General features: G+C 52.6%; 1 protein-coding gene across 1 annotated transcript in view; it reads left to right on the top strand.

Annotated features, from left to right (window-relative positions):
* The first annotated feature begins 7,302 nt into the window (after positions 1-7,302).
* CCDC33 (coiled-coil domain containing 33) overlaps positions 7,303-23,431 on the top strand; it is a 26,880-nt gene continuing 10,751 nt past the window's right edge. The window contains 1 exon segment of the mRNA XM_070358630.1: positions 7,303-7,518. Coding sequence (XP_070214731.1) covers positions 7,450-7,518 — 69 coding nt within the window. The 5' untranslated portion in view covers positions 7,303-7,449.

Below are 23,431 nucleotides of genomic sequence, written 5' to 3'. Positions count from 1 at the left end.
CCTCTATCGCCCCATGAAGCCCATCCCCTCACTGCTGCCTAAGTCTGTGAGCACCAGGGCCTGGTGTGGGGTGGGTGGGATTCCCAGGATGGGGAGGGGCCAAGTCATGAGGGCAAAGTGCCTAAAAGAGGCTGGGTCACCAGTCAAGTGAGAAGGAGTTTTGAAGGGACCCACTGCCTTGTGGCTCAAGCCTCTGAAGGCAAAGCGTAACACGGTTGTCCAGAAGCACCGCCCAGGAGGCTGAAAGCAGAAACACTGTGAAGCTAGGGGATGAGCCTGGAGCCTGGCAGAAACAGAGCCCAGTGTCTAGCACTTCTGGGCTGGCTTGCAGACAGGAGGGGACAACCAGCCAGAAAGGGTCCAGACACTGAGGGCGTGGGGCAGACGACATAAAGGTTTCTTAAAAAGAAACTCGATGCAGCTAGAGAGGCAGAGATAAGGTCCGTGAGCTCCCAGGGGTGGGGAATTATACCTGCCCATCCCCAAGTACCCTGGGGTGTTGCCCAGGCATGCCAGCCTCTCCCAGAAAGCCCTGGGAGTCTGGCCCTTGGGCACATCAGGTCCAGGCATTTGGAGTAGAGGACCTGGCTTTCCAGAGGCTAAGGTGAGCCCAGGAAAGAAAGAAGAGAGACCCCACCTCCAACTCCTCCGTCACCCCAGCCCCTCCCCATTCACTGTCCTTCTCTCAGCTCCAGATTGTCTCAGCCCCCTTGAATCATGCAAGAGGTCCAGACGTCCAGCCTGGGGCTCCTTCCTCTGCACCAGAGACCTGGCAGGTAGCCTGAGGACCTCTCTCTACTGCAGTCTGCTCCAGTTTGCTTCTGGCCTAGGGAGGGGACACTGAATGGGAAGCGGTGGAGACACACACCTTCACAGAAATGATGAATTGTGCAGGGGAGGGGTGCTGAAAATGAAAGTCTAGAATTCAGGTGTGGAGCACGCTAATAGAAACAAATGATGGTCTACTAATAATCCCAACTCCTCCAGCCAAAGACGACAGAGAAGGTGGGTGGGGACCTCGGGAAGTTGTACTTGGGAAAGGACAGGAAGGACTCAGGCTCCCGTTGGGTGATTCAGGGGAGACTTCAAGGACAGAGGGCTTTTCTCTAGTCAGATGCTCTCAGGAGGGGGGATAGTTCTATAAGCAAGGATTTTAGTGATTCTCACCCCGGAGGCGGGGAAACAACGAAAACTACAGCTGTTCTTGGTAAAGAAGCAGCGGGCACTTGTCTTAGCCAGGGAAGGCTGCAGTCTTGTCACCCTTGTGGCTTGGGCAATGTTCACATTTCAGCTGTGTTCAGACACGATTACGGAGTGTTTTGCTGGTCAGAGAGTAGCCTTGTATGATGCTGTGAAATTATGTTCAATAGGAGAACACCAAGGTCCAGCTGGGTGTGCCGGGCCAGCTCCTGGCATGCAAGGGGCTGCTGCCTTCTTTCTCGGTGGCTTCAAGCAGCGTGACCAAGAGGAGAGGGAAGGGCTGTGTTGCACATGCACCGGTGCCAGGCCTGGTGCTTGACTGTGACAGACACTGCCCCCTAGTCTTCACCCCAGTCCTGTTCCCACTGTACAGACGAGGAAACTGAGGCTCAGAGTGGCCAAGTGCCTGGCAGAGCCAAGAGTAACTGGCAGGCGAACCCTGAGCTCCCTGGCCTCAAAGTCTCTTCTACCCTGCTGCCTTTCATCTGGAGGCTGAACCTCTGCCCACTCTTTGGGGCCTGGGACCCTAAGTCGTGTCCCCCTAGGCATACCAGCTGGGCACCCCTTGCTGCAGCGGCTCAAGCCGCTGTCACAGTCCAGCCGGAGTGTCAGCAGCCACCACGGCTCAGGCTGGTCCCCTGTGCCTAGAGGTGTGAGGGGTAATGAGGCCCCGTAATTAAGGTTTCTGGAGACACGGCCAGGAGATTTATAGACAGGCTTTGTCAATAACTGTGCTAGCAACTGCAGACCCAGAGAGACATCGATAAGTGCTCGTTACAGCTTCTCACCCGTCCTCCCCGCCCCCTCCATCCCTCCCGGGCCTGTCAGCCTGCCTGTTCATGGCACCTATGTACACAGGCTTCGCTCAATTAATCTGCACTTGTTGGCACCATCTGTTCTTTTCATGTGTCCTTATAGGGAGCGTGTGGGTCCTGCCTCCCTGCCAGACGTGCTCCTGAGCAGGGCCATGGCTCCCCTCTCAGACTGGAGCTCCACAGGCAGGGGCACCGTCCCCTCCCTCAATCTAGGACCATCCCCCTGAAGGTAGGACCAAGTCTTCCTTTTCCTTCATCTCCCTCCCCACCTCTAGCCCCTCACCCGGTGAGCCGATGAGCCGGGCCTGACCTGCGGTCCTTGCAGATCCCCTCTGAGCCCTCCCCCACCAGGCAGGGCCTTGGTCCTCCCATCCCAATCAAACTGTCCCCCAGAAAGCTGGCTGCCCCGGGGGGAGCTGAGAGGCACAGCCTGAGGTTTTCAGGTTCCTGCTCTAAGAAGAGGGACATCATGGAGCCACAGGGTGGGAGGGCGCTGAGAAGTCACAGCCAAGTCTGCTTCCTGTGAGGTGAGATAGGGCTGGCCTGGTGGCTCCAAGATGTCAGGATAGGTGGCCCACCCAGAGAAAGGGCAGCACTCTAAGTTCACCTGCCGGAGGCTGACTGCCCATCATCCCCAGGTTCTCAGCAGCCAACATCCCAGCGCAACCCCTTCAGGGCCACTCTTTCCTCCAGAAGGTCTCGGTCCTTCCAACTCTGATAGACTGTTTTCCAGCCCCCCACATGGATCCTGAAGCAGCTGGCTTTCCCAACCCTGATGAGCTATGAATGCCAAGCTGGCTCTGCCACTGAGGTCTGTAGGAGGCAGGGCAACTCCCTGCCCTCTCTGGGCTCTGGTGCCCTCTGCAGCTCGCTGGGCATGGTTACAAGGCAACCAGGTCTTATTCTGGGAAAAGTGTGAAAGTGTTAGTCGCTCAGTCACGTCCGACTCTTTGCAACCCTATGGACTGTAGTCTGCCAGGCTCCTCTGTCCATGAGATTCTCTAGGCAAGAATACTGGAGTGGGTAGCCATGCTCTTCTCCAGGGGATCCTCCTGACCCAGGGATCAAACTGGGGTCTCCTGCATTGCAGATTCTTTACTATCTGAGCCACCAGGGAAACACCCAAAGGTCCTGGGAAATTCATCGTCAGGCTTGGTGCCAGCATCTAGCTCCAGCCCAACCCACCTCTCTTGACTATGATGGGCTTAGACCCCAGCCTGGCATTAAAGTCCCCATGACTGGGCCCTGCAGTCACACCAGCCTCATCTCTCACCACCCCTCCTCAGCACACATCCAGACTGTCTGCCCTTCAGCCAGTGTGCCAGGCTGCTTCTCACCTTCCCTCCTTTGCTCCTGTGGCTCCCTCTGCAGGAACCCACCCCTTCCTCACTCCCTTCTCACCTGACACACTCCTACTCACCCTTCAAAACTCGTTTCAGCTCCGGGATACCCTCCCTTTACTCTTCTGCCTGCATGCATCCTGGGGTGAGGAAGGGCTGGCTGAGGGGCTCCCCCACTTATGCGCTGACCATCCTGTGTATCATATCACACTCTGCTTGCTGCCACATCCACTACAGGCTCCCCGGGGACAGTACAAGCCCCAAGCCTCGGTCACATGTGTGTCCCTGGTGTGCAGTACGGGCCTGGTCAAACAGGGCTGCTGGGCTTGTGTGTTGAATAGATAGGCCCTAGTGTCCTTATCCCAGGTTGGAGAAGAGAGGTACTCAAGCCTCCCCCACAGATGGGGGGCTATGCCCTGCCTTCTCCCTGGGCTGCCTGCTAATAGAACCCTGGAGGCCTCAGAGGGGGCTATGGATTCATTAGGGCCCAGTGCAGTGCCCCACCAGGGAGGCACCCAAGGAGGGGGCTCTACCCAGCTTCCCACCCCCCTCCCCCAGCCCAACCCAGCTCCAGGCCCAGCACAAGAACCCTGTGTAGATGTTGGTGTTAGAGTCATAGTGAGTCCCCTGCCACAGCTCCAAGCTTATCCTGCCTGGGCACCTGGAGCAGGGATTTGCCTGGGTGGCAGAAGGGGAGGGACGTGTGATTCACGGCTTCCATGTGTATTTCAGACCCACGGTGGCATTTCTGCCAGGAGAGGCTTTTAGAAATGGAGACCCACACCCCCTTGGCATATGCCGGGCCTCCAGGTACTGGTGTCTGAGGCCCCACACAGCCCGTGTCCAGGGACACAGAGCCCGGGGTGCCCACAAGCCCCCTCCCAGGCTGAAGCAGAGGCCCATAGCTTGGCAGGGCCCAAAGAAATACGGCAACGATCCAGAAACCGTGGGACAAACCACCTCAGTCCCAGTCTCCTCTTCCGTGTGTTGATGTGCTTTATTGCAGGGAAGGGCAGCGCTCAGGACAGCCTCAGAATGTTGGAGCCACTCTTGGAGCCCGGAGGGTGGGGGGAGTAGGTCAGGGTGGGTGTTATGAGACCTCCAGGCTCTGCTCTAAGTTCCCCTGAGCTGGGAGCAGGGGAGCCCTAGGCCCTGCAATGGCAATACCCCAGCCCTAGTCAGTAAGGAAGTGGGGAGCATAAGCCCTGCCTCGGGGGACCCGAAGGCCAACTGAGGACAGGAGAGCCAGTCCCAGAGTCTGGGCAGGTGGTCAAGAGAGTGGACTCTGGAGCCATCTCCTCCACTGGGACAGGTTCCTGCTGCACTGCCCCGCTCTGTAGAATAGATGTAGTGGCAGCTGCCTCACTGGGTTCCAGAGGGGTAAAATCAAATTCATCTCTACAAAGTACTTAGAACACAGCCTGCCCATGGTGAGCGCTCGGGTCTGGTTCAAGCTCTGGAAACTCACCAAAGGAAGCTGCCATCCCTTCTCGCCAAGGAGAGTGGAAAGGCTTTGTCAGGAGGGAGACTCTTTAAGAAGGGATCTGCAGAGATAGGGTGAAGGCGCCTCCATCTTGCCTGTGGAAGAACTGCAAAGGCTCAGAGGAGAACAGAACAGAGCCTCTGTTCTTCCCCCAGCCTTGGTTCTGAGACCATAGAAGCACTCGTGGAAGGGGAGCTGGGCTTTGAGGCTGGAGAGGGCAGGGCCGGGGCCACACTGGACCTTGACCATGGAGTTGGGTGAATAACCCCTGCCTCAGTGCCACCAGGCTTCTCTCTTCTTCCCTCAACTGCCTCCCCACCCCAGCCTGGTGCCTACCCTGCTTTCCTGGAATCCACAGAGGAAGGACATCCCCCAGCCCCACAAAGAACCCTAGAATTCCCCTAGCAACTCTCTGCCATGCCTCACCATGCTTTAAGGAGTAGGGGGCTCCTCAGCACCCATTCTAGGGATGCAGTGACTGAGACAAGGCTTCAAGGGGACAGGCTCAAGTCTTTGGGTCCCACTTCTTCCCACCTGCCAGCATCCCACATTTACGGGGTCCAGTGATGGACCCCTGAGGGCTCCACTCCTGCCTCCCACCAGAGCAGACTGGAAGACAGCTGTGTCTGGGGCCTGGCTGAGCTCAGCAATGCCTCTGCATGGTGCATTATTGATGGGGCTTCTAATTGTGCGTTTCCCAAAGTCTACAGGCCTTTGATGAAAAATTCATGGCACGCCCGAGGATGGGAGCAGATTCAATCGATAGGCAGCGCAGCAGGCGTGGGAGCCCAGGGCCCCTCTCAGTGAGGGGGCGGGCAGCTGAAGGCCGGGCTGGGAGGGGGTGTTACTCTGGCTTTGCCTGTATCCCAGGCTTCTGCCCCAGGATCTTGGGATGGAGGTGGGTGGAGATGGGAGACACAGCAGAAGGCAGCAGCCCGTTTCCCCTGCGGGGAGGCTGAGGGGCAGGATCAGGAAGGTCTAGGCCCATATCTGGGATGCCATCTGAGAGGCTGGTGCTGCCCAGAGAGGGTGGCCAAATCCCTTACAAGCCTCATTTCCTTAGAGAAGGGTTAGAACCCCCAGGGGTCCCACAGAGGAGATGATAACATTTCCAGAGCTGCTCACGTCCCAGGCACCCTGCTTAGAGCTCTACGCGCCCCGCTGCCCCCCAGCAGCTCTGGGAGGTGGGTGTGGTCACACTCTCCATCTCACAGAGGAGGAAACTGAGGCCCAGGGTGGGACTCGAACACAGTGCTGAGCAAACACAAAGCCGACTGACTGCCTTCCCACGGCTCCCAGCCAGCTCAGGTATGAGCCCCAGAGCTGTGTGGGGCTTATCCTGCTCCATACTCCTGCCTTTATGATATCATATCCCTATGATAGAGAGGAAGAAACCCCATGAGGAACAAGTGAATTCTACAGGATCTCACAGTAAATTCAATGAGAAATGAGGCCTGCCAAGGAAAAGAGTAAGAGCCCACCTACAATACTAACAAGGGGCCCCCACCCACACAGAACCCTGGGCTGGCACCCAGCAGTCAGGGGTGGGGGTGCCTTAGACAGGCTGGAGCTTTGGAAACAGGTCAAGCTGTCTGTCTTGGACTGTCTTCTTGAACCCCCACTGAAACCCCAGAACCCCCGTCATTCTTCCGTTCATTTACTAAACAGATGAACAAATATATATGAGTCCCAGCTTCATGTAAGCATCTTGCTAGGGGCAGATGGAGGGGTGGGGCTATCAGAGGAGACTTTGGGACCAAGCTTGCCTGGGATAGACAGGCTGGACCCAGCTCAGCTGGGGCAAAGCCAGACAGACAACTCCAAGCACTAGGAGGGTGTCTCGGCAGTCCCAGGCCAAGGGCAGTTGGAGCAGATGGCTTTGCCTTAGAGACCAAGGCCGTTTCTAGGTGGTGGGCTGCCTTGTTTGGGTTTGTTTTCCATTTGCTTCCCAGGGAGTTCCTTTTAAAGACATCCACCCATGTTGTCTCCACTGAACTAACAGGAAAGGAATTTGTTCAGACTATCAGGACAGCGGAGATGGGAAGGCCCGGGGGGTAGGGTTGGGGCCCTAGGCCTCGGTGTGCAGCTGCAGGAGAAAAGTGAGCCCGGCCTGGACCACTGCAGAGGATTGCTGGGGGTTCAAGGGCCAGAGAGAAGGGAGCCTGAGGGCTAGAAATAGGAGGAGGCTAAAGGGAAGAGGAGAGGGGAAGACTAGGGTGCGAGGTAACCAAAAGGCAGAGACAGTGGGGATGGAGGGCGAGACTAACGGGAGACTGAGGTCTACATAGAGGGCAGGTCGGGGCGGGGGTACTGAGACTAGTGTTGGGGAGACAGAAGGTCGGAGCCCTTCAGGGTCTTGCCTGTTTCCTGGTCTCCTGGCTCCACAGCCCTTCCAGGTCCTGCCATCTCCTTGAAGTTCCCTGGCTAAGGAATGAGCCTAGCCTGATTCCAGCCACCCCACCCCGATGCCCTCACCCTGGAACAAAGTGGGAGTGGTCCCCTGGGCCTGCCTGCTTCCAGCGCAGGGCAGGGCTCAGTCACCAGGCAGGTACTTGTTGTAGCAACGGTCTCCGGGGGCCCATCCTGGGGAACAGAACTGCTAACAGGAAAGATGGAGGAGCCAGAGTCTCCAGCCCCTCCAGCCCCCCAGGCTGCCCCAGGCCTCCTGGACAGCCACTCTGTAAGTCTGCCCCCATACCGCTGGTTCTGGGAGGATGGGTTGGCTCACCTAGCAGCCAGGTGTGTTGAGGTGTGTTGCCTGGCAACCAATAAAGGTATTCCTAGAGCAAGGTAGAGGGAGGACTAGAAGATCAGGCCCGCAGCCACTGGCCACTGGATGCCTGTGGTCATTGGAACCTCTGTGGAGCTCCCAGGCCCAGCCCAGGCTACCCGAGCCCACACCTGGGAACCCAGAAAGGGAAGAGAGAACGACTTCTGGGAACACCTCTGAAAGTGACCACTGCATCCTGCTAACACGGGGCTTGGCTCTGGTCTCTTGGAGGTCCAGCCCTATATCCTAGAAAGTGACTGGGGCTGGGCTAGCCTGGGGAAGTCAGGCCAGGAGGTCTTGTTGATAGGGCCAGAGCTCATAAGGGCCAGTGAGGGTGAAGAGCAAAGCAGATTATTTAGTCATTAAGTCATGTCAGACTCTTTGCAACCCTATGGACTGCAGCATGCCAGCCTCCCCTGTCCTTCACTATCTCCTGTAATTTGCTCAAATTCATGCCCATTGAGTCAGTGATGCCATTCAACCTTCTTGTCCTCTGCTGCCTGCTTCTCCTTTTGCCTTCCATCTTACCCAGCATCAGAGGCAGAAGGGGTCATCCAAAAGGAGGGGAATCAGCCTTAGGCCAAGGGGCCTGCCTTGCCTGGGATAGGAACACCTTTCTCATTCAGACTCCAGGAGCCAAAGCCTTTGTTCTTTCTTCGTGGCAAGAACCCAGAGCAGGCCCACGAGGGAGCATATCTCTAGCCCGCAGATCAGGAGACCTGGAGCAGGTCAGGGCCTTGCTTAGGGTCACACAACTGATTTGAGCAGAGGCTAGATTAAAACCCAAAATTGTGGACTCCAACCAGGGCTCTCCTCACACCCCACATGGAGCACTCAGGGACAGCAAAGCTCTAACTAGGGAGGAGGCTGGCAGGACATGAGCACAGGAGAAGGGGTCTGTTATGGGAGAGTAAGCAGAACCTGTAAAGCCAGGGAAGGGATCTGTCTGCTCACCAATGCCATGAGTGCCTGGCCCTCGACTTCCCTGGGCTGAGGTCAAAGACCAACCCCAAGCTGAGTGTAGGAGAGGCAGGTCTTTGATCTCCAAACCTGAGGAGGTGTAATGGAGGTGGCCCAGGAGATCTTCCTGGAGGAAGAGGGTCCAGAGTGGAGCCTTGAAGGTCCACAGGGAGGCCTGGGAAGGGAAATGGGAATGGGAGAAAGCATCCTCCAAGAAGCCCCTCCCCTAAGCCAGCCCTACCCATCCTCCATTGTCCAGGCCCTGCTCAATTAGCCAGCCTGGCTCGGCAGGGGCCACTTAGGCAGCGCTTGGGGTCAGCAACCAAGGCCTTGCCACCACCCCTCAAAGCTTCAGTGTGCTGAACACAAAAGCTTTCCAGGCGCCATCTCTGCTGCTGCTGGAAGGAAAAGAAAGAACAGAGGAAAGGAAATTTCACTCCTTTTGTTTCATTGCTGTAACCTTGGGCTGAACAAAGACGCAACTGCCTCCCCCTCAGGGAACCTGTTTTAAACTGCAATTTGCACAGATTTGCTTGTGTTTGGGAGGCTCAGCTGACTTCTGAGGTGTGGAGGTGTCGGGTGGAGGCACCAACTGGAAAAAAAAATTGCACAACCTGAGATCTGGGAGTTCAGTTTTCTGTGGGGTCTTAGGACAATAGCTCAGGAGACAGCCTCTCTCGTAGCTCTGATGGAACTCCTTCAGAGAGGTAGTGGGGGAGGTCCGCAAGCACATATGTGACTGTGGAGAAAGGGGTTAGCCATGAAGCACACATCTCGGTAGAAGGCTGCTCTTAGTTACAAGGAACAGATATCTCAGTTAATGGTTTTAGTGCTTTTCTAAGTAGGGGAAGATGCAAAATTCTGGATTCATGCAATTTTCTCCTGAAAATAAACCTAACTATCTGAAGGCTTATTCTGCCGTTTTCCCCAGAGCACAGAGTGCCTCGTTCCTGATTTTTGCCCTGAATTTCTTTCAGGGTATACTATACATGGAACTGGATGAGGGAAAATATTTATAAATTCAACCAAGGTTTGGGAGGCGCTGCATGACCAATTTTTAGTAGAAAGGCTCGTTGCTGCGTCGGGCAGGGGTTCCATTGCTAGGCCCTCAGTGGATTATTACTGGACTAGACCCTGTTAAACGCAGCCCAAAGTCTCTGGACATGTCTAATCTGTTATGGTCTAGGAGAAGATTCCCTCTTTTGCTTCTTCCCATATCTGCAATTACACTATTGCAATCATTGATCTTATGTAGAACTATTTATCTGGTCGGTCATTTCAAGTCACCCAGCCTTCATTTTTATCAGTAGCTGTCACACATTGGAGAATACAAGAAATAATAATCTTGTAAAATAGGCAGAATATAATGTGAGTGACTGTTAGTTGCTCAGTTGTGTCTGACTCTTTGAGACCTCATGGACTGTAGCCCACCAGGCTCCTCTGGCCGTGGAATTCTTCAGGCAAGAATACTTGAGTAGGTTGCCATTTCCTCCTCCAGTGTAACTAGTAGGCTTTATAAGGTCATAAGTAAGAATTTAAGCCAAGAACTTCCATTAGATGCTGCCCAGTACATCCCTGGGCAGCTGACCCAATCTGTTTAGTATCCATCTCTATCTTTAAGGGCAATGATGTCTTGGCCCTGTTCGTAAGGCACCCAGCCCCAATTTCCTAGTGTTATTAGGCTGATTATCCTTAGTATGATTTAACTGTTCCTGACATAAGGGGAGGAGGGTCCCTTCAATTTAAGCCATAATAGCCTGATGTAAGCTGTATAAATCCATCCCATAACTGAGCGGGTGGTCCCTCCTAATAATCGAGAAGTTGTATTCTTTGATTGAAATTTAGGTCATTTCTCTGATTGAGCCTGAGTAAATTTAAAGATCTTGCTTAGAGCCAGTATGATTGATTGGCCAAGTGGGTTCCATCTAGTAAGATCAATAGTGACTCAGACAGAACTACAACTTCTTTCGTCTAGAATAAATTTCCTAAGGGCTATCCAATTAGAGCCTCAGAGAGGAGAAATCCACCAAGAAGTACTGGTCATATTGGTAATTGACCATAAACCCAACAATTGGATTAATTTTGAAGTTCTGCATAGGCTTATGCTCATGATAGAAAAAACTTTTGATTCATATGCAAAAGTTCAAGACCACAAAAACACTATAAATAATCACACAGATCAGGTCCAGCGTCTCAGAATTGCTGTTGACTGCTGTGGTCAGGCACAACCTGACCTCCTCTCCTCTGCCTCCCTGAGACAGCTCCCCTGAACTGAGCTCTTGCTCAGACTTCCGATCTCAGGAACTACAGAAACCACACCAATCGGTACGAACTGAGTGTTTCCATTTTAAAGAAATGTGGTTAATTTCCCCTTAAAGCTACAGATTAGCCAAGAGTGACCTCTCAGACATCCTGAGGGGACCTATAGGAGCTCTGTCCATCAAATGATGACACATCTGGCAGGGTCCTTGGCCACCAGTCCGGGGCTGGGGGGTCTTCCTGACCCTACTTCCCCAATTCAGAATGGCAACCAGAGGTTGTGGAGAGGAGGAGAGGTCCTTCCATAAGTCAGGATCTGCCACAAGCTAAGGGCTTCCTTGGTAGTTCACACTGTAAAGAATCTGCCTGCAGTGCCGGAGACCCAGGTTCGATCCCTGGATTGGGAAGATCCCCTGGAGAAGGGAATGGGAACCCACTCCAGTATTCTTGCCTGGGAAATCCCATGGACAGACCATGGGGTCACAAAGAGTCAGACATGACCGAACAACTAACACTTTCTAGGAGCTAAGCAGAGACTGGTGGGATAAGGAGTGCCAAGCTAGAGTGGGGGTGGAGGTCAAGGATGGCTTCTAGACAGAGCAGTAAGATTTCAGAGGTAGGGAGGAGCCCAGGAAGGCTGGCCTGTGAACTTGGTGGCCAGGTGATATAGTTGTGCTGTGACAGATGGCCCTGAAATTGAGTTGGAAGTTTATTATGCAGGCACGTGGAACCATTGGAGGGCTCCAGAGGCCAGGGAGAAGGTTCCAGTTACCTCTTGCTGCATAATAAGCATCCTGGATTTAAAGCAGTAATGTCTTCTTTTATCATTCTCAGTTTTGTGGGTCAGGAGCTAGGCCAAGGCACAACAGGGAGGCCTGGTCTCAATCCATGATATGTGGGTTCCCAGCCGCCATGACTTCCCAGCCCAGGGAGGCTGGGGCCAGGCAGGCATCTCTCTCCCACACACTTAGTTTGGGCTTCCTCACAGCGAGGCCACCTCAGGGTAGTGGACACTCTTCTCTGGGGGAACAGCAGGGTTTCCAGGAGGAAGGGGGGACGCTATGAAGATCTGATGACCTGGCCTGAGAAGTCCCAGAACTTTGCAATGTGCCATTCTGCAAAGTCTCTGAGGCTCAGCCAGTTATATGGGGAGGGAGATTAGATTCAGTAAGAGGAGGAACACAGCCTTTTTAGCCCTCTTTCATTGATCAGAGAGGTAGGCTGTGTATGGAGGTAGCACAAAGAAAGACTAAGCATAAGAGAAGCGGAGAACCATGAGGCTTGCCTGCAGAAGGCTCCAGAGATCAGACCAGTCAGCCAGGAGCAGTGGAGGAGGCTGCCCGTCCTTGTGCCCTTCTGGGCAGAGGGAATCCCTGAGGGGAGGGTGGATATACCTACATTCTTAGCTGGTTTCTCAGGGACCGGGGGCTTCCCAAGTAGTCCTAATGGTAAAAAACCTGCCTGTCAATACAAGAGATGCAAGAGACACGGGTTTGATCCCTGGGTTGGGGAGGTCTGCTGGAGGAGGAAATGGCCACCCACTCCAGTATTCTGGCCTGCAGAATCCCATGGGCAGAGGAACCTGGCAAGCTACAGTCCACGGGGTCATGAAGAGTCAGACACGACTGAACACACACACACACACACACACAAAGGCAGAGGGATTATGAGGGAATAGAAATGGGCCCTCCTTGCTTGTGTAGGAGTCCAGGAACACCAAGGCCTGGCCAGACCAGGTTAAGGGGGTGTGTGGGTAGGAATGAATCTTTCTGTCTCTGACTCAAAAAAGCAGCTTCTAAGGGCTCCAAAAACACCTTGCTTGAAGGGAATGTGCACACACCCACCCCCAGGCAGACACGTTGCCTAAGAGATAGCCCCAGTCCTTGGAGAATGGAGAAGGTCAAGGGCAGGGTGGCAGTTCATCCTGTCCCCTTGGAGACAGCAGCTCAGTAACCCCACCCCAGGCTTGGCTTCCTGGGCTCCACAGCAGCCTCCCTCAACAATGCCCAGAGCGACCCAGGTAGAACTGCAGCTCTGCCCCTGTGAGCAGGGCAACTTTGAACACATCACTCAGCTCCTCCCACTCTGGGCCTCAGCTTCCTCCTCAGCAAATTGGGTCTGGAAATGCCTCCCTCGCAGACTCATTGCTCAGATCAGAGAAAAAGTATATAAAGGGCCTGGCCAGTGACAGACGTTCAACAAAGGGGAACTGTTGTCATGAGGCTCCGTGACCCTTACAGGTCAACCTGGGCTTTGTGTACCTTCCTGGGTGGATAGAGGACTTGTAAAGATTTAGGCTTTGGGGTATGTGCGGGGTGCGTGCGTGAGGGGGTGGTGTTATGAAGTTATGAAGTGAAGTCGCTCGGTCGTGTCCGACTCTTTGTGACCCCATGGCCGGTAGCCTACCAGGCTTCTCAGACCATGGGATTTTCCAGGCAAGAATACTGGAGTGGGTTGCCATTTCCTTCTCCAGGGGATCTTCCCGACCCAGGAATCGAACCCAGGTCTCCCACATTGTAGGCAGAAGCTTTACCCTCTGAGCCACCAGGGAAGCCCTGCATCCTAGTCCCTCTCAACTGTTCCTTTGGCACAGTGGTCAGCTATGTATGTATTACTTCCGTCAGGGTCACTTCAGTGCTTTGAAATGGCTCTTGTCCCAAGTCCCATCTCTCCCTACTCACCCCATCATCTTCCCTGGGGCTCGCTCAGGACAGAAGTCCCAGCTGAGGATCAGGATTTGCTGTGTGAGCTCAGGTAAATTACTGCACCTCTCTGGCCTCCATGGGTAGTTCTCAGCAGAATCTCCTAGATAAAGAGTTCTGGGGCAGGAGGTGTGAGATGGCAGGTTGGACTGCCTGGAGGAAGAACATGTGTGCCTGGGGCTGGACAGCACCCCCAGACATGCTCCCCAAGAGCACGGGGCCCACTCAGGCCATACTTCTCACTGCAGGCCGAAGCCAGAGCATCTGCGGAAGGCGAGTGCCCTCTGCCGGCTGCAAAGGCAGACCGCACTGCAAGTAGCCTGCCAGTCAGGGATCCCTGAGGCCTGGGGACCCAGATGTCGCGTGCTTCCCCAAGGAAGGGCAAAGTTGGAAGGGTGCATGCCCAACCCTGCAAACCCACCCCCCTGGATGGGCCTCCCCACCCACCCTCTGCACCCACTCCACCCCCTGCAGAGCCCTGTCACCCATGCCACCTTTGACCCAGACACCCCAGGATTCTTCCTTCCCCTTGGAGCATGAAGCCCCCGCCAATGCCCTCAATCCCTCTGCTCCAATCCATGACCCCTAAACACCTCTCCCTGCGTGTCTCCTCATCCTCCAGAAAACCCCTTCTCCATCCCCAGGTCTCTCTTCCCCCCGGTATCCCCAGCTACCTCTGTCCTTTCTCATCCTCTGTCCTCCTCCCGCATACCCTCCTCCTGGCACCCAGAGTGCTGACCAAGGTCACCAGGGGCCATTTCCTTAGGTCACACCTAGAGGCTTCCTCTGCAGATTGGGAAGCTAGTAAACCTCACCTTTTATCAAAACCCTTTTAAATTGTGAACTACAACCCCTATGGAGACAGTTGTGCTGAACAGAAAAATTAAACACAACCAAATTATCTTAAAGTAAACATCCATGAAACCAGCACTCAGGTCTGGAAATGGAACATCGCCAGCACCCCAAGTCCCTGGTGCTGCTCATCTCCTCGACATGATCCCTGGACCCGCTCGTGTCTTATACTCTGCTGCTGCTGCTGCTTCTTTTTTTATTTATTTATTTGGCTGCGCTGGGTCTTAGTTGTGGCATGTGGCATCCTTAGCTGAGGATACAGGGTGGAAAAGAGACCTAGGGATGGAGGCGGGGTTTTCTGGAGGATGAGGATTTCTAGTTGGCCGCACATGAGATCTGGTTCCCTGATCAGGGATCAAACCCAAGCCCCTGCACTGGGAGCTCAGTCAGCCACGGGACCACCAGAGAAGCCCCATTTGCTTTATCTCTTTATACTATCAACACCTCCCTAAGCACTATGACCTAATAGTCCCTGCTTTTAACTTTCTATAAAGAGCATCGCGCCGTGTATGTTTTATTTTGTGTACGGTTCATTTGCTCAGCTTTATGTGTGAGAGGCATCTGTATGGTTGCTGGGTGCTGTGGGTCCTCTTCTACATTGTTGTAAAGTATTCTACTGTATGGGTTCCTCACCCCACCCCAACCTCCTCTCTTACCTATGTCCATTAATTCCTCACTGTCACACCAGTCCTTTATATGTTTCAGAAGGCGATTTCTACTTTGTATCCAGCTTTGCAGCTTATCTACAGGGAAAGTTGGTCTATATTACTGCATGTGCCATTGTCCAGAGCAGAAGGCTATCTCCCCTCCTTTCTTAAGCTCTGTGGCCTTGACCAGAGCTGCACCCACCCTTTTCCTCCCACCCCTCTGGCAATTTCCCTGAATTTGAAGGCTGTCCCACCACCACCCTTTTCCTTTGTCCTTGAACCCCTCTCCCCACCCTACACTTCCTCTGACTCTGGAAATCTCCTCCCTTCAAGGTTTCCATCACATCTGGGAGACTGTCTTCCCACCCCTTTATCTCCAGCTGAGATTCTTTAGCTTACCACCATCAGCTGCTTGTGACCACCTTCACCTGGAGGCCACACAGGTCCCTCCCACCCAGCCTGGGCCGCACCTCAGGCCAACTCCTCAGCCTCCGTACTCCATGCACGCACCTCCTCCCCTGAAGACCCACTGCCTCCCCCGATACAGGTCCCAACGAGTTCACCTGACTCGCTGTTCTCAGCCTTCATTCTCCTGATTTGTCTTCTGGGCTCAGCATCCTGAGAGGTCTTGCCACAGGCACCCCCCGCCCCACAGCTTAGGCCCTTCCATGGCCTTCAGAACAGAGTCCGAGGCCCTGAGACTGGCCTTCAAGGCCGTCTTCTGTCTGCCCGACTACCTCTCCAGCTGAACCCCTATTTCTCCTCCCTGCATCCTGCTCTCATGTGCTTTGTTCCTAATCTCACCTCCTTGTCTTTGCCACAGCGTCTCCTCTGCCCAGGGGCTCCCCAGGTGGCTCCATGGTAAAGAACCCACCTGCCAATGCAAGAGATGCAGGAGACTCTGCATCTCCAGGGTCAGGAAGATCCCCTGAAAGAGGAAAGGGCAACCACTCCAGTATTCTTGCGTAGAGAATCCAGTGGACAGAGAAGGCTGGCAGGCTACAGTCCATGGGGTTCCAAAGAGTCAGGCACGACTGATCGACTGAGCAGTGTACATTCCTTTGCCCGGAGAGCCCTCTCTCCACCTCCAGAGAGCTCATTCCCAAGAGTCAACTCAGATGATCACTTCCTCCAAGAAGCCTTCCTGCCCCATCCTGCCCCGAGGCTGGGTTGAGAGCCTCCTCTGAGTTTCCCTCTGTCACAGGCACTTCCTGCCACCTCCTCAGTGTAGAGGGGAGCCCACCACAGCCTGGAACAGTCTGGACTCCTCTGGGCTCCGAGGCCCCAGCATAGCTCACATGTGGCACACAGCAAGTACTGGTTGACTGGGTGTTTACTGAGCTGCTTCCAGTCAAGGCTTTATAACTGAGTTTCTGTGACCTTGGGCACACTGCCGCCTTCTAGCCTCTGTTTCCCCATCTGAACAGTGAAGGTATAAGGCGTACCTGGGCTTTCCTGATAGCTCAGTTGGTAAAGAATCTGCCTGCAACATAGGAGACCCATTTGATTCCTGGGTCAGGAAGACTCGCCGGAGAAGGGATAGGCTACCAGCTCCAGTATTCTGGCCGGGAGAATTCCATGGACTATATAGTCCATGGGGTCACAAAGAGTCGGACACAGCTGAGCGACTTTCACTTTCACTTTGGTCAACATAGTTGGTTGTGGCCACAGGGATATTTGAACATCCTCAAGTGGCTGAAGTGCCTCTGATTCCACCGTAAGAAAGTTCTTTGTGGGGGAGAGGGGCAAGCATTGCCCTCTTCAGGCTTTTGTGAAAGATCGCCACCGCCCCTCCTTCTTTATTAAAGGTGAGGGAGGCTGAGGTGGATGCTGGGCCTCAACTTCTGTAAAATGGGAGCAGCCTGATAATCATACCTTCTGGACTTGGTACTCAAGGCTATCACACAGATACTTTTTTTTAATCTATGTCCAATAATTCCTCATTGTCTCACCCGCTCTTTATATGTGTAAGGTGATTTCTACTTTGTATCCAGTTTGTAGGTTATCAAAAGTGGTACAAAGATGGGAGGTAGAGGGAGTTCCCTAGTGGCCTAGTGGTTAGGATCCCAGGCTTTCACTGCTGTGGCCCAGGTTCAATCCCTGGTCAGGGAACTGAGATCCCACAAGCCAAGGTGGCCAAAGAAACGAAGATGGGATGTGGTGTCTACTGCTGCTGCTACTGCTGCTAAGTCGCTTCAGTCGTGTCCGACTCTGTGCGACCCCATAGACGGCAGCCCACTAGGCTCCCCTGTTCCTAGGATTCTCCAGGCAAGAATACTGGAGTGGGTTGCCATTTCCTTCTCCAGTGCATGAAAGTGAAAAGTGAAAGTGAAGTCTCTCAGTCGTGCCCGACTCTTAGCGACCCCATGGACTGGAGCCTACCAGGCTCCTCGGTCCATGGGATTTTCCAGGCAAGAGTACTGGAGTGGGGTGCTATTGCCTTCTCCGTGGTGTCTACAGGCAGCCTATATACCAGAGCCAGGCAGGCCCTCATCACACTTCCTGACTCCACAGCCACCGCTTGAGATGAGACTATTTTCCCATTCCACAGATGAGGACACTGAGGCTCAGAGCATAGTTACTACCCTTCCAAAGCCAGAGAGGAGGTGCATGCAGCAAACGCCACCAACACCCTATAGCAGGGGAGTTATGAACCCAGGGCCACCTGGTGCTTCTCCCATCAGCTGCTCAGGGAGCTGGGGTCCCAGTGTGTGAAGGGGGTACAGTGGGAACTCAGGGTCAGGCACAGGTAGAGTCCTTGTCGCTAGAGCATGTGCAGGCCCAGAGAGATAGGAGTGAGGCTGACGTCCTGCCCACGACCCCCACAGCAGAGCAGCCTGGGAGCTGGAGGGGGAGGGGGCACGGAGGGCCGGCGCACCACAGGAATCTGGGTCGTGGTGTCCTGGGTTTTCTCAAGGCTGCACTGTGACGCAGAATGTGGCCCTGAGCCGGGAGCCCAGCCCAGTCTGTGGGGAGAGGTCAGGGCTGCTGTCTAGAAGCAGGGCTCAGCTGTGGGGGTGAGTGGAGTTGGAGAGGAAGGGAGGTTGCCGCCCCTCTGGGTCCCCTGGGACAGAGGGAGCCAGCAAGAGTAGAGCCTGAGGGCAGGTGATCCAGGGCCAGGTCCCTCTCCACCCATCCAGGGGAGATTTGGCTAGGGGTGGTGGCGGGGCCTGTGGAAGCTCAGTAGGGCTAACCTCCGAGGGATGGAGCCCCCAAGAACCCATCGGCCATGTGGCTGATGTAAGGCTCCCCCCACTTCAGCAGGAGCCACACTGTCCTTCTCCATCTCTTTTTTTCCCTTCCTCTAGACCTCATCTCTCTTTCTTTGTCAAGGAGGGGTGTTAATAATAGAGCTTTGTTCACCCCCAAGACTCCTGAGTGAGAGGTAATAGGGCATTAGAAAGAGTGAGCCCAATAAGAAGAGGAGCTGATTAGACCCGTGGGGTAGGCCGGGGCCACAGCCCCTTCCCCAGGACTCCCTCCGCGCACACGTGCACAGGTGCACACACATGCACACTCAGGCGCACACACACTAGCAGTCCTCATGCAATTACAAATTACTGTTGTTGTTGTTCATTCACTCAGTCATGTCCAACTCTTTTCGACCCCATGGATTGCAGCACGCCAGGCTTCCCTGTCCTTCACCATCTCCCAGAGCTTTGAACCCATGTCCATCAAGTCGGTGATGCCATCCAACCATCTAATCCTCCGTTGTCCCCTTCTCCTGCCGTCAATCTTTCCCAGTATCAGGGTCTTTTCCAATAAATTAGTTCTTCGCATCAGGTGGCTAAAGTATTAGAGCTTCAGCTTCAGCATCAGTCCTTCCGATGAACATTCCGGATTGATTTTCTTTAGGACTGAGTGGTTTGATCTCCTTGCAGTCCCTTAGACTACAAATTACTGAGTGGACTATAAAAGATCAAAGATTAGGTAGTGGAAATGGGGGAGAGGTTCTCTGCAGATATTAATAGTTCAGCCTGAGTAGAGATGTGAAGGGGGAGATAAGAGTGCTGGAGGGGAAGGGCGGGGTTGATGGGCATAAGGGGGTGGCTTATAAGAGGCCTTGAATCCCAAGCCTTAGACTTTGCCTCTAAGTTGAAGCAGGGCGGGAAGAAAGCTGCTCCAAACCTCAGGAACCACAGCCGTGATGATCTCAGCCCTCCCCACCCGCACACACATAGACTAAGGTACCCGGACCCTAGCATCCAGCAGGTTCTTCCCTGCCCAGGGCCTCTCTCGCTCCACCCCTACCTTGAGCAGGACCTACTGAAGGAGAAGCTGGTGAAGCAGCAATGGGATCAGGCCAGCAGTTTTCTCACTGTGCTAGGCAGGCTGCATGCCCACCTGTCCCAACACAGGGAGACCTGGGCACTTCTGGCTCCCTGAGGAGCAGGCTGGGGATGCCCTTCTTCCATCTCCACCCCAGGCAGCCTTGGCTTCAGGGACAGAGGGTATCCTGGGACCTTGGGACATCATATGGACACTGGTGCCTGTGTTGGCCACCACCCCCATCAGTGTCCCTCAATTTCTGGAGACAGATTCAGCTACTGTCAAGGCAGGATCCCAGTGTTCTTCCCTCTGGGTGAAGCCCCAACCTGCCTCAATCCAGTAGGTGCAAAAAGCACAGGTTTTAGCAGGGTCTGGGTGCAAAGGCTCACTTCACATTTGTAGGCAATGGGAGACGTGAATTAATCTGAGTCTCATAGGACGTTCTGAGGCATCATTTAGGCCCTCAGCAAGGGTCAGCGTGTGGCCTGCTTGCTTTCAGAGGGCCCCTTCCAGGGAGGTAGAGCAGATCTGGCCATTTCTCCCAGACAGGACTGGGTAAGCCTCACAGGGTGGAGAGGCTCGATCAGGGCCCAGAACCAGGGCCCACAGGGAGCATCCAAAGCTCAGGGCTGGAAAGGAACCCACTATTGCTGAGAACCAGGATGATCTCCAAAGGGGTGGCAATGTGGAGGCTTCCTGTATTTAACCAAAGTTGAACCAGGATTTCATTTCTTTTTTAATTCATTAAACATTTTTAACTTTTTAATGTGAAGTACAACACCCATTCAAACAAACACACAAAACATAAATGTATTCAAGGGATGAATCATTGCAAGGTGAACACACACATGTAACCCCTACAGGCCCTGCAGGTCAAGAAAAGCACTGCCAGCACCCAAGAAGCTCCCTCATGCCCTCGTCATCTCTCTACGTTCCCAAGGGGATCTAATACCCTGATTTCTAACTCGCCAAAGTTTACTTGCTTTTAGAGAAAATCTATATGGAATTGTAGAGTAGGTACTTTGTGTCTTTCTTCTTTTGCTCACAATTAGTTTGAGAGATTCTCCATGTGGTTGTCCATGACCATCATTCATTCATTTGTATTGCTGCATAGCATCTTACCACATGACTCTCCCACCATTCTACTGCGATGGGCACTTGTGTTATTTCCAGTTTAAGATTATTACAAATAATACTACTAGTAATGTTCTTACACCAGCTTCTTGATGCATTCACACGTGCATTTTTTGAGGGGTATATACTCAGGAGTATAATTGCCAGATCATAGGCTATGCAGGCATTCAACTTCAATAGGATCCAGTTTCCGAACAGACTGTGAAAGGATGGGGGCACTTCGTGTTCCCCCAGCAGGGACTAAGGGTTCTACTTGCGCTACATCATCACCAACATTTGATGTGGTCAGGGTTGTTTTGTTTTTGTTTTAGTCAATGTGGCGCTGTATAGCAGAATCTTTTTGGTTTTAAAGGACTAAAGAGGGTGGCCACCGATTCAGATGCTTACTGGCTTATTTTGTTGAGGGTCAGTTCCAATCTCTTGTCCATTATTCTATTGCATAGTCTGTCCTTCTCTTACTGATTTGTGGGCGTCGTTTTTATCATTTTATTTATTTATGTCTTCTGTATTCGTTGGCTATGCCGGGCCCTCGTGGCTGTGCAGTTTCCTCTAGTTGCTTTCAGCAGGGACGACTCTAGCTGTGGTTCGCGGGTTTCTCACTGCGGTGGTTTCTCTTGTTGTGGAGCCTGGGCTGCAGGGCGCTTGGGTTTCAGTAGTTGTGGTTCCCGGGATCCAGGGCACAGGCTCAATAGTTGAGGCCCTCAGGCTTAGTTACTCTGCAGCATGTGGGATCTTCCTGGACTAGGGATCAAACCTGTGTCTCCTGCATTGGCAGGTGGACGCTTTACCACCGAACCACCAGAGAAGCCTGGGAGCTGTTTTCATATCTGAATATGAGTTCATCTTTGGTTGTGTTTGTTGCAAGTATCTTCTCCCACTTTCCTTGCCCATTTCACCCTGTTAATGATGTCTTTATATGAATAAAATATCTTAATTTAAATGTATAAATTTATCAACCTTTTCCATCCTGATTTGTGCTTTTTTGGCATATTTTGGTTTGGCTGTTTTGGATTTGTTTTGGGTTTTGTTTTGTTTTTTTGCCACACTGTGTGACTTGTAGGATCTTAGTTCCCCGACCAGGTATTAAACCTGGGGCCACAGTGGTGAATGAAGGCCCACATCTCAACCACTGGACCACCAGGGAAATCTCCCCCTTTTCTGAGCTGTCCTGTTTTGAAAAACCTTTCGCTATCCCAAGTTTATAAAGATATTCCTTTCCTTGTCTCCTGGAGGCTTTATTGTTTTACCTTTTACACTTAGATCTACAGTCCAGCTGGATTTATTTTTAATTATGGTATGTAATAAGAGCCAAGTTTCCCTTTTCTCCAGATAGATATCAATTGATGCAGCACCTTTTATTAAAATGACTATCCTTTCCCTACCACGCTGTAACACCATCATATGTTAAGAGTCCATATATGTGTGGATCTGTATTAGGGCTCTCTCATGCTTTGGCCTGCTTATCAAACTTTGCAGTTATATTACCCTATCTTAATTACTGTACTGCTACTGCTAAGTCGCTTCAGTCGTGTCCGACTCTGTGCGACCCCATAGACGGCAGCCCACCAGGCTCCCCCGTCCCTGGGATTCTCCAGGCAAGAACGCTGGAGTGGGTTGCCATTTCCTCCTCCAATGCATGAAAGTGAAAAGTGAAAGTGAAGTCGCTCAGTTGTATCTGACTCTTAGCGACCCCATGGACTGTAGCCTACCAGGCTCCTCGGTCCATGGGATTTTCCAGGCAAGAGTACTGGAGTGGGGTGCCATTGCCTTCTCCGCCTAATTACTGTAGCTTTATCATAAATCTTGACAGCTGATACAGCAAGTCTTTCCACCTGTTTCTCTTCAAAAGTATTTTGGCGATACTTGTTCTTTTTATTTCTCATAGAACCAGTTTATCTATTTCTCCACATATACAAGAGGGTTATGATCTTAATTGACAATACATTTAATTTGTGAATCAGTGTAAGGAAGAACTAACTCTTTAAACATTTCGTCTTTCAATCTGTGAACATGGTATAGCCCTCAATGTATTTCGGTTTAAATTATTTTTAATTAGATGAATAACATGAGCAAATTCTTAGAAAAATGCAGAGATTAAGCAAGTGTTCCTTTTCCTTCCCAAACTGAGCAGTTACTACTGTTACTATACATCTGTATGTATACACTCATGCACACATGTACACACGTGCATTCACACATACACATACCAGTTGTGGATGTGATCATATTAATTTGCCACATTCTTACTTTTTTTTTTCCACTTAAAAATACAGTGTGGACATCTCTGCCTCAGAATAATTGAATCTAGGTCATTCCTTGTAAGTACCGCCTGTATCCAGAGACTGAGCATTTCCTAGAATAAAATCACTAACTGCAGTGTGTGGAGCATCCTTGAACTTGTTTTCTTGGACAAATTGTGTTTTCTCTAAAAGATAATTCTAAATCAAGGAAACCCACTTGATACTGCTGTAATTGTTCAGAGAAGACATGAGAAGAGCCTGAATTAGGCTAGGGAGGGAAAGGAGAGATGAATTTTCTTTTTCAAAAATATCATGTGATTCCTCTTGACGGTCTGCTGAGCCTCCCAAACCCCTGTCCATCAAAGGGCTGCTATACATTGAAGATGTAGAGCACAGCAGAGGAGGGAGCAAAGGAACCCAGGCTGAAGGTAGCAAGGACGAAGAGGAAGGGGTCTGACCTGTTAACTAAAGCTGGTACTAGAACAGAGATGGGGTGGGATAGGAACTGCCTTCTCCAAGGCCTGCCTGCTTGAGGCAGGGCCCCTGACCTCTGAGCTTGCAGCAACTCCATGCTCCTCCTGCCAGAGGAATCTGAGGCTCAGTAAGATGAAGGGGCTCATCCAAGCTTACTCAGTGAGTCAGTAGCCAAGCTGGGCTTCTGCCTGGGGCCCGACCACAAAGCCCTGTGAGGGTGCAGTCTCTGGGCTGAGTGTCCTAGTTAACGTAGCTGTCTGAGGGCACCAGATGGGCAGATCTACAG

This window comes from Bos mutus, chromosome 21 (genome assembly GCF_027580195.1).
Source record: "Bos mutus isolate GX-2022 chromosome 21, NWIPB_WYAK_1.1, whole genome shotgun sequence".
In the NCBI taxonomy this organism is placed as follows: Eukaryota; Metazoa; Chordata; class Mammalia; order Artiodactyla; family Bovidae; genus Bos; species Bos mutus.
This window is presented reverse-complemented; position numbering and strand designations above follow the sequence as displayed.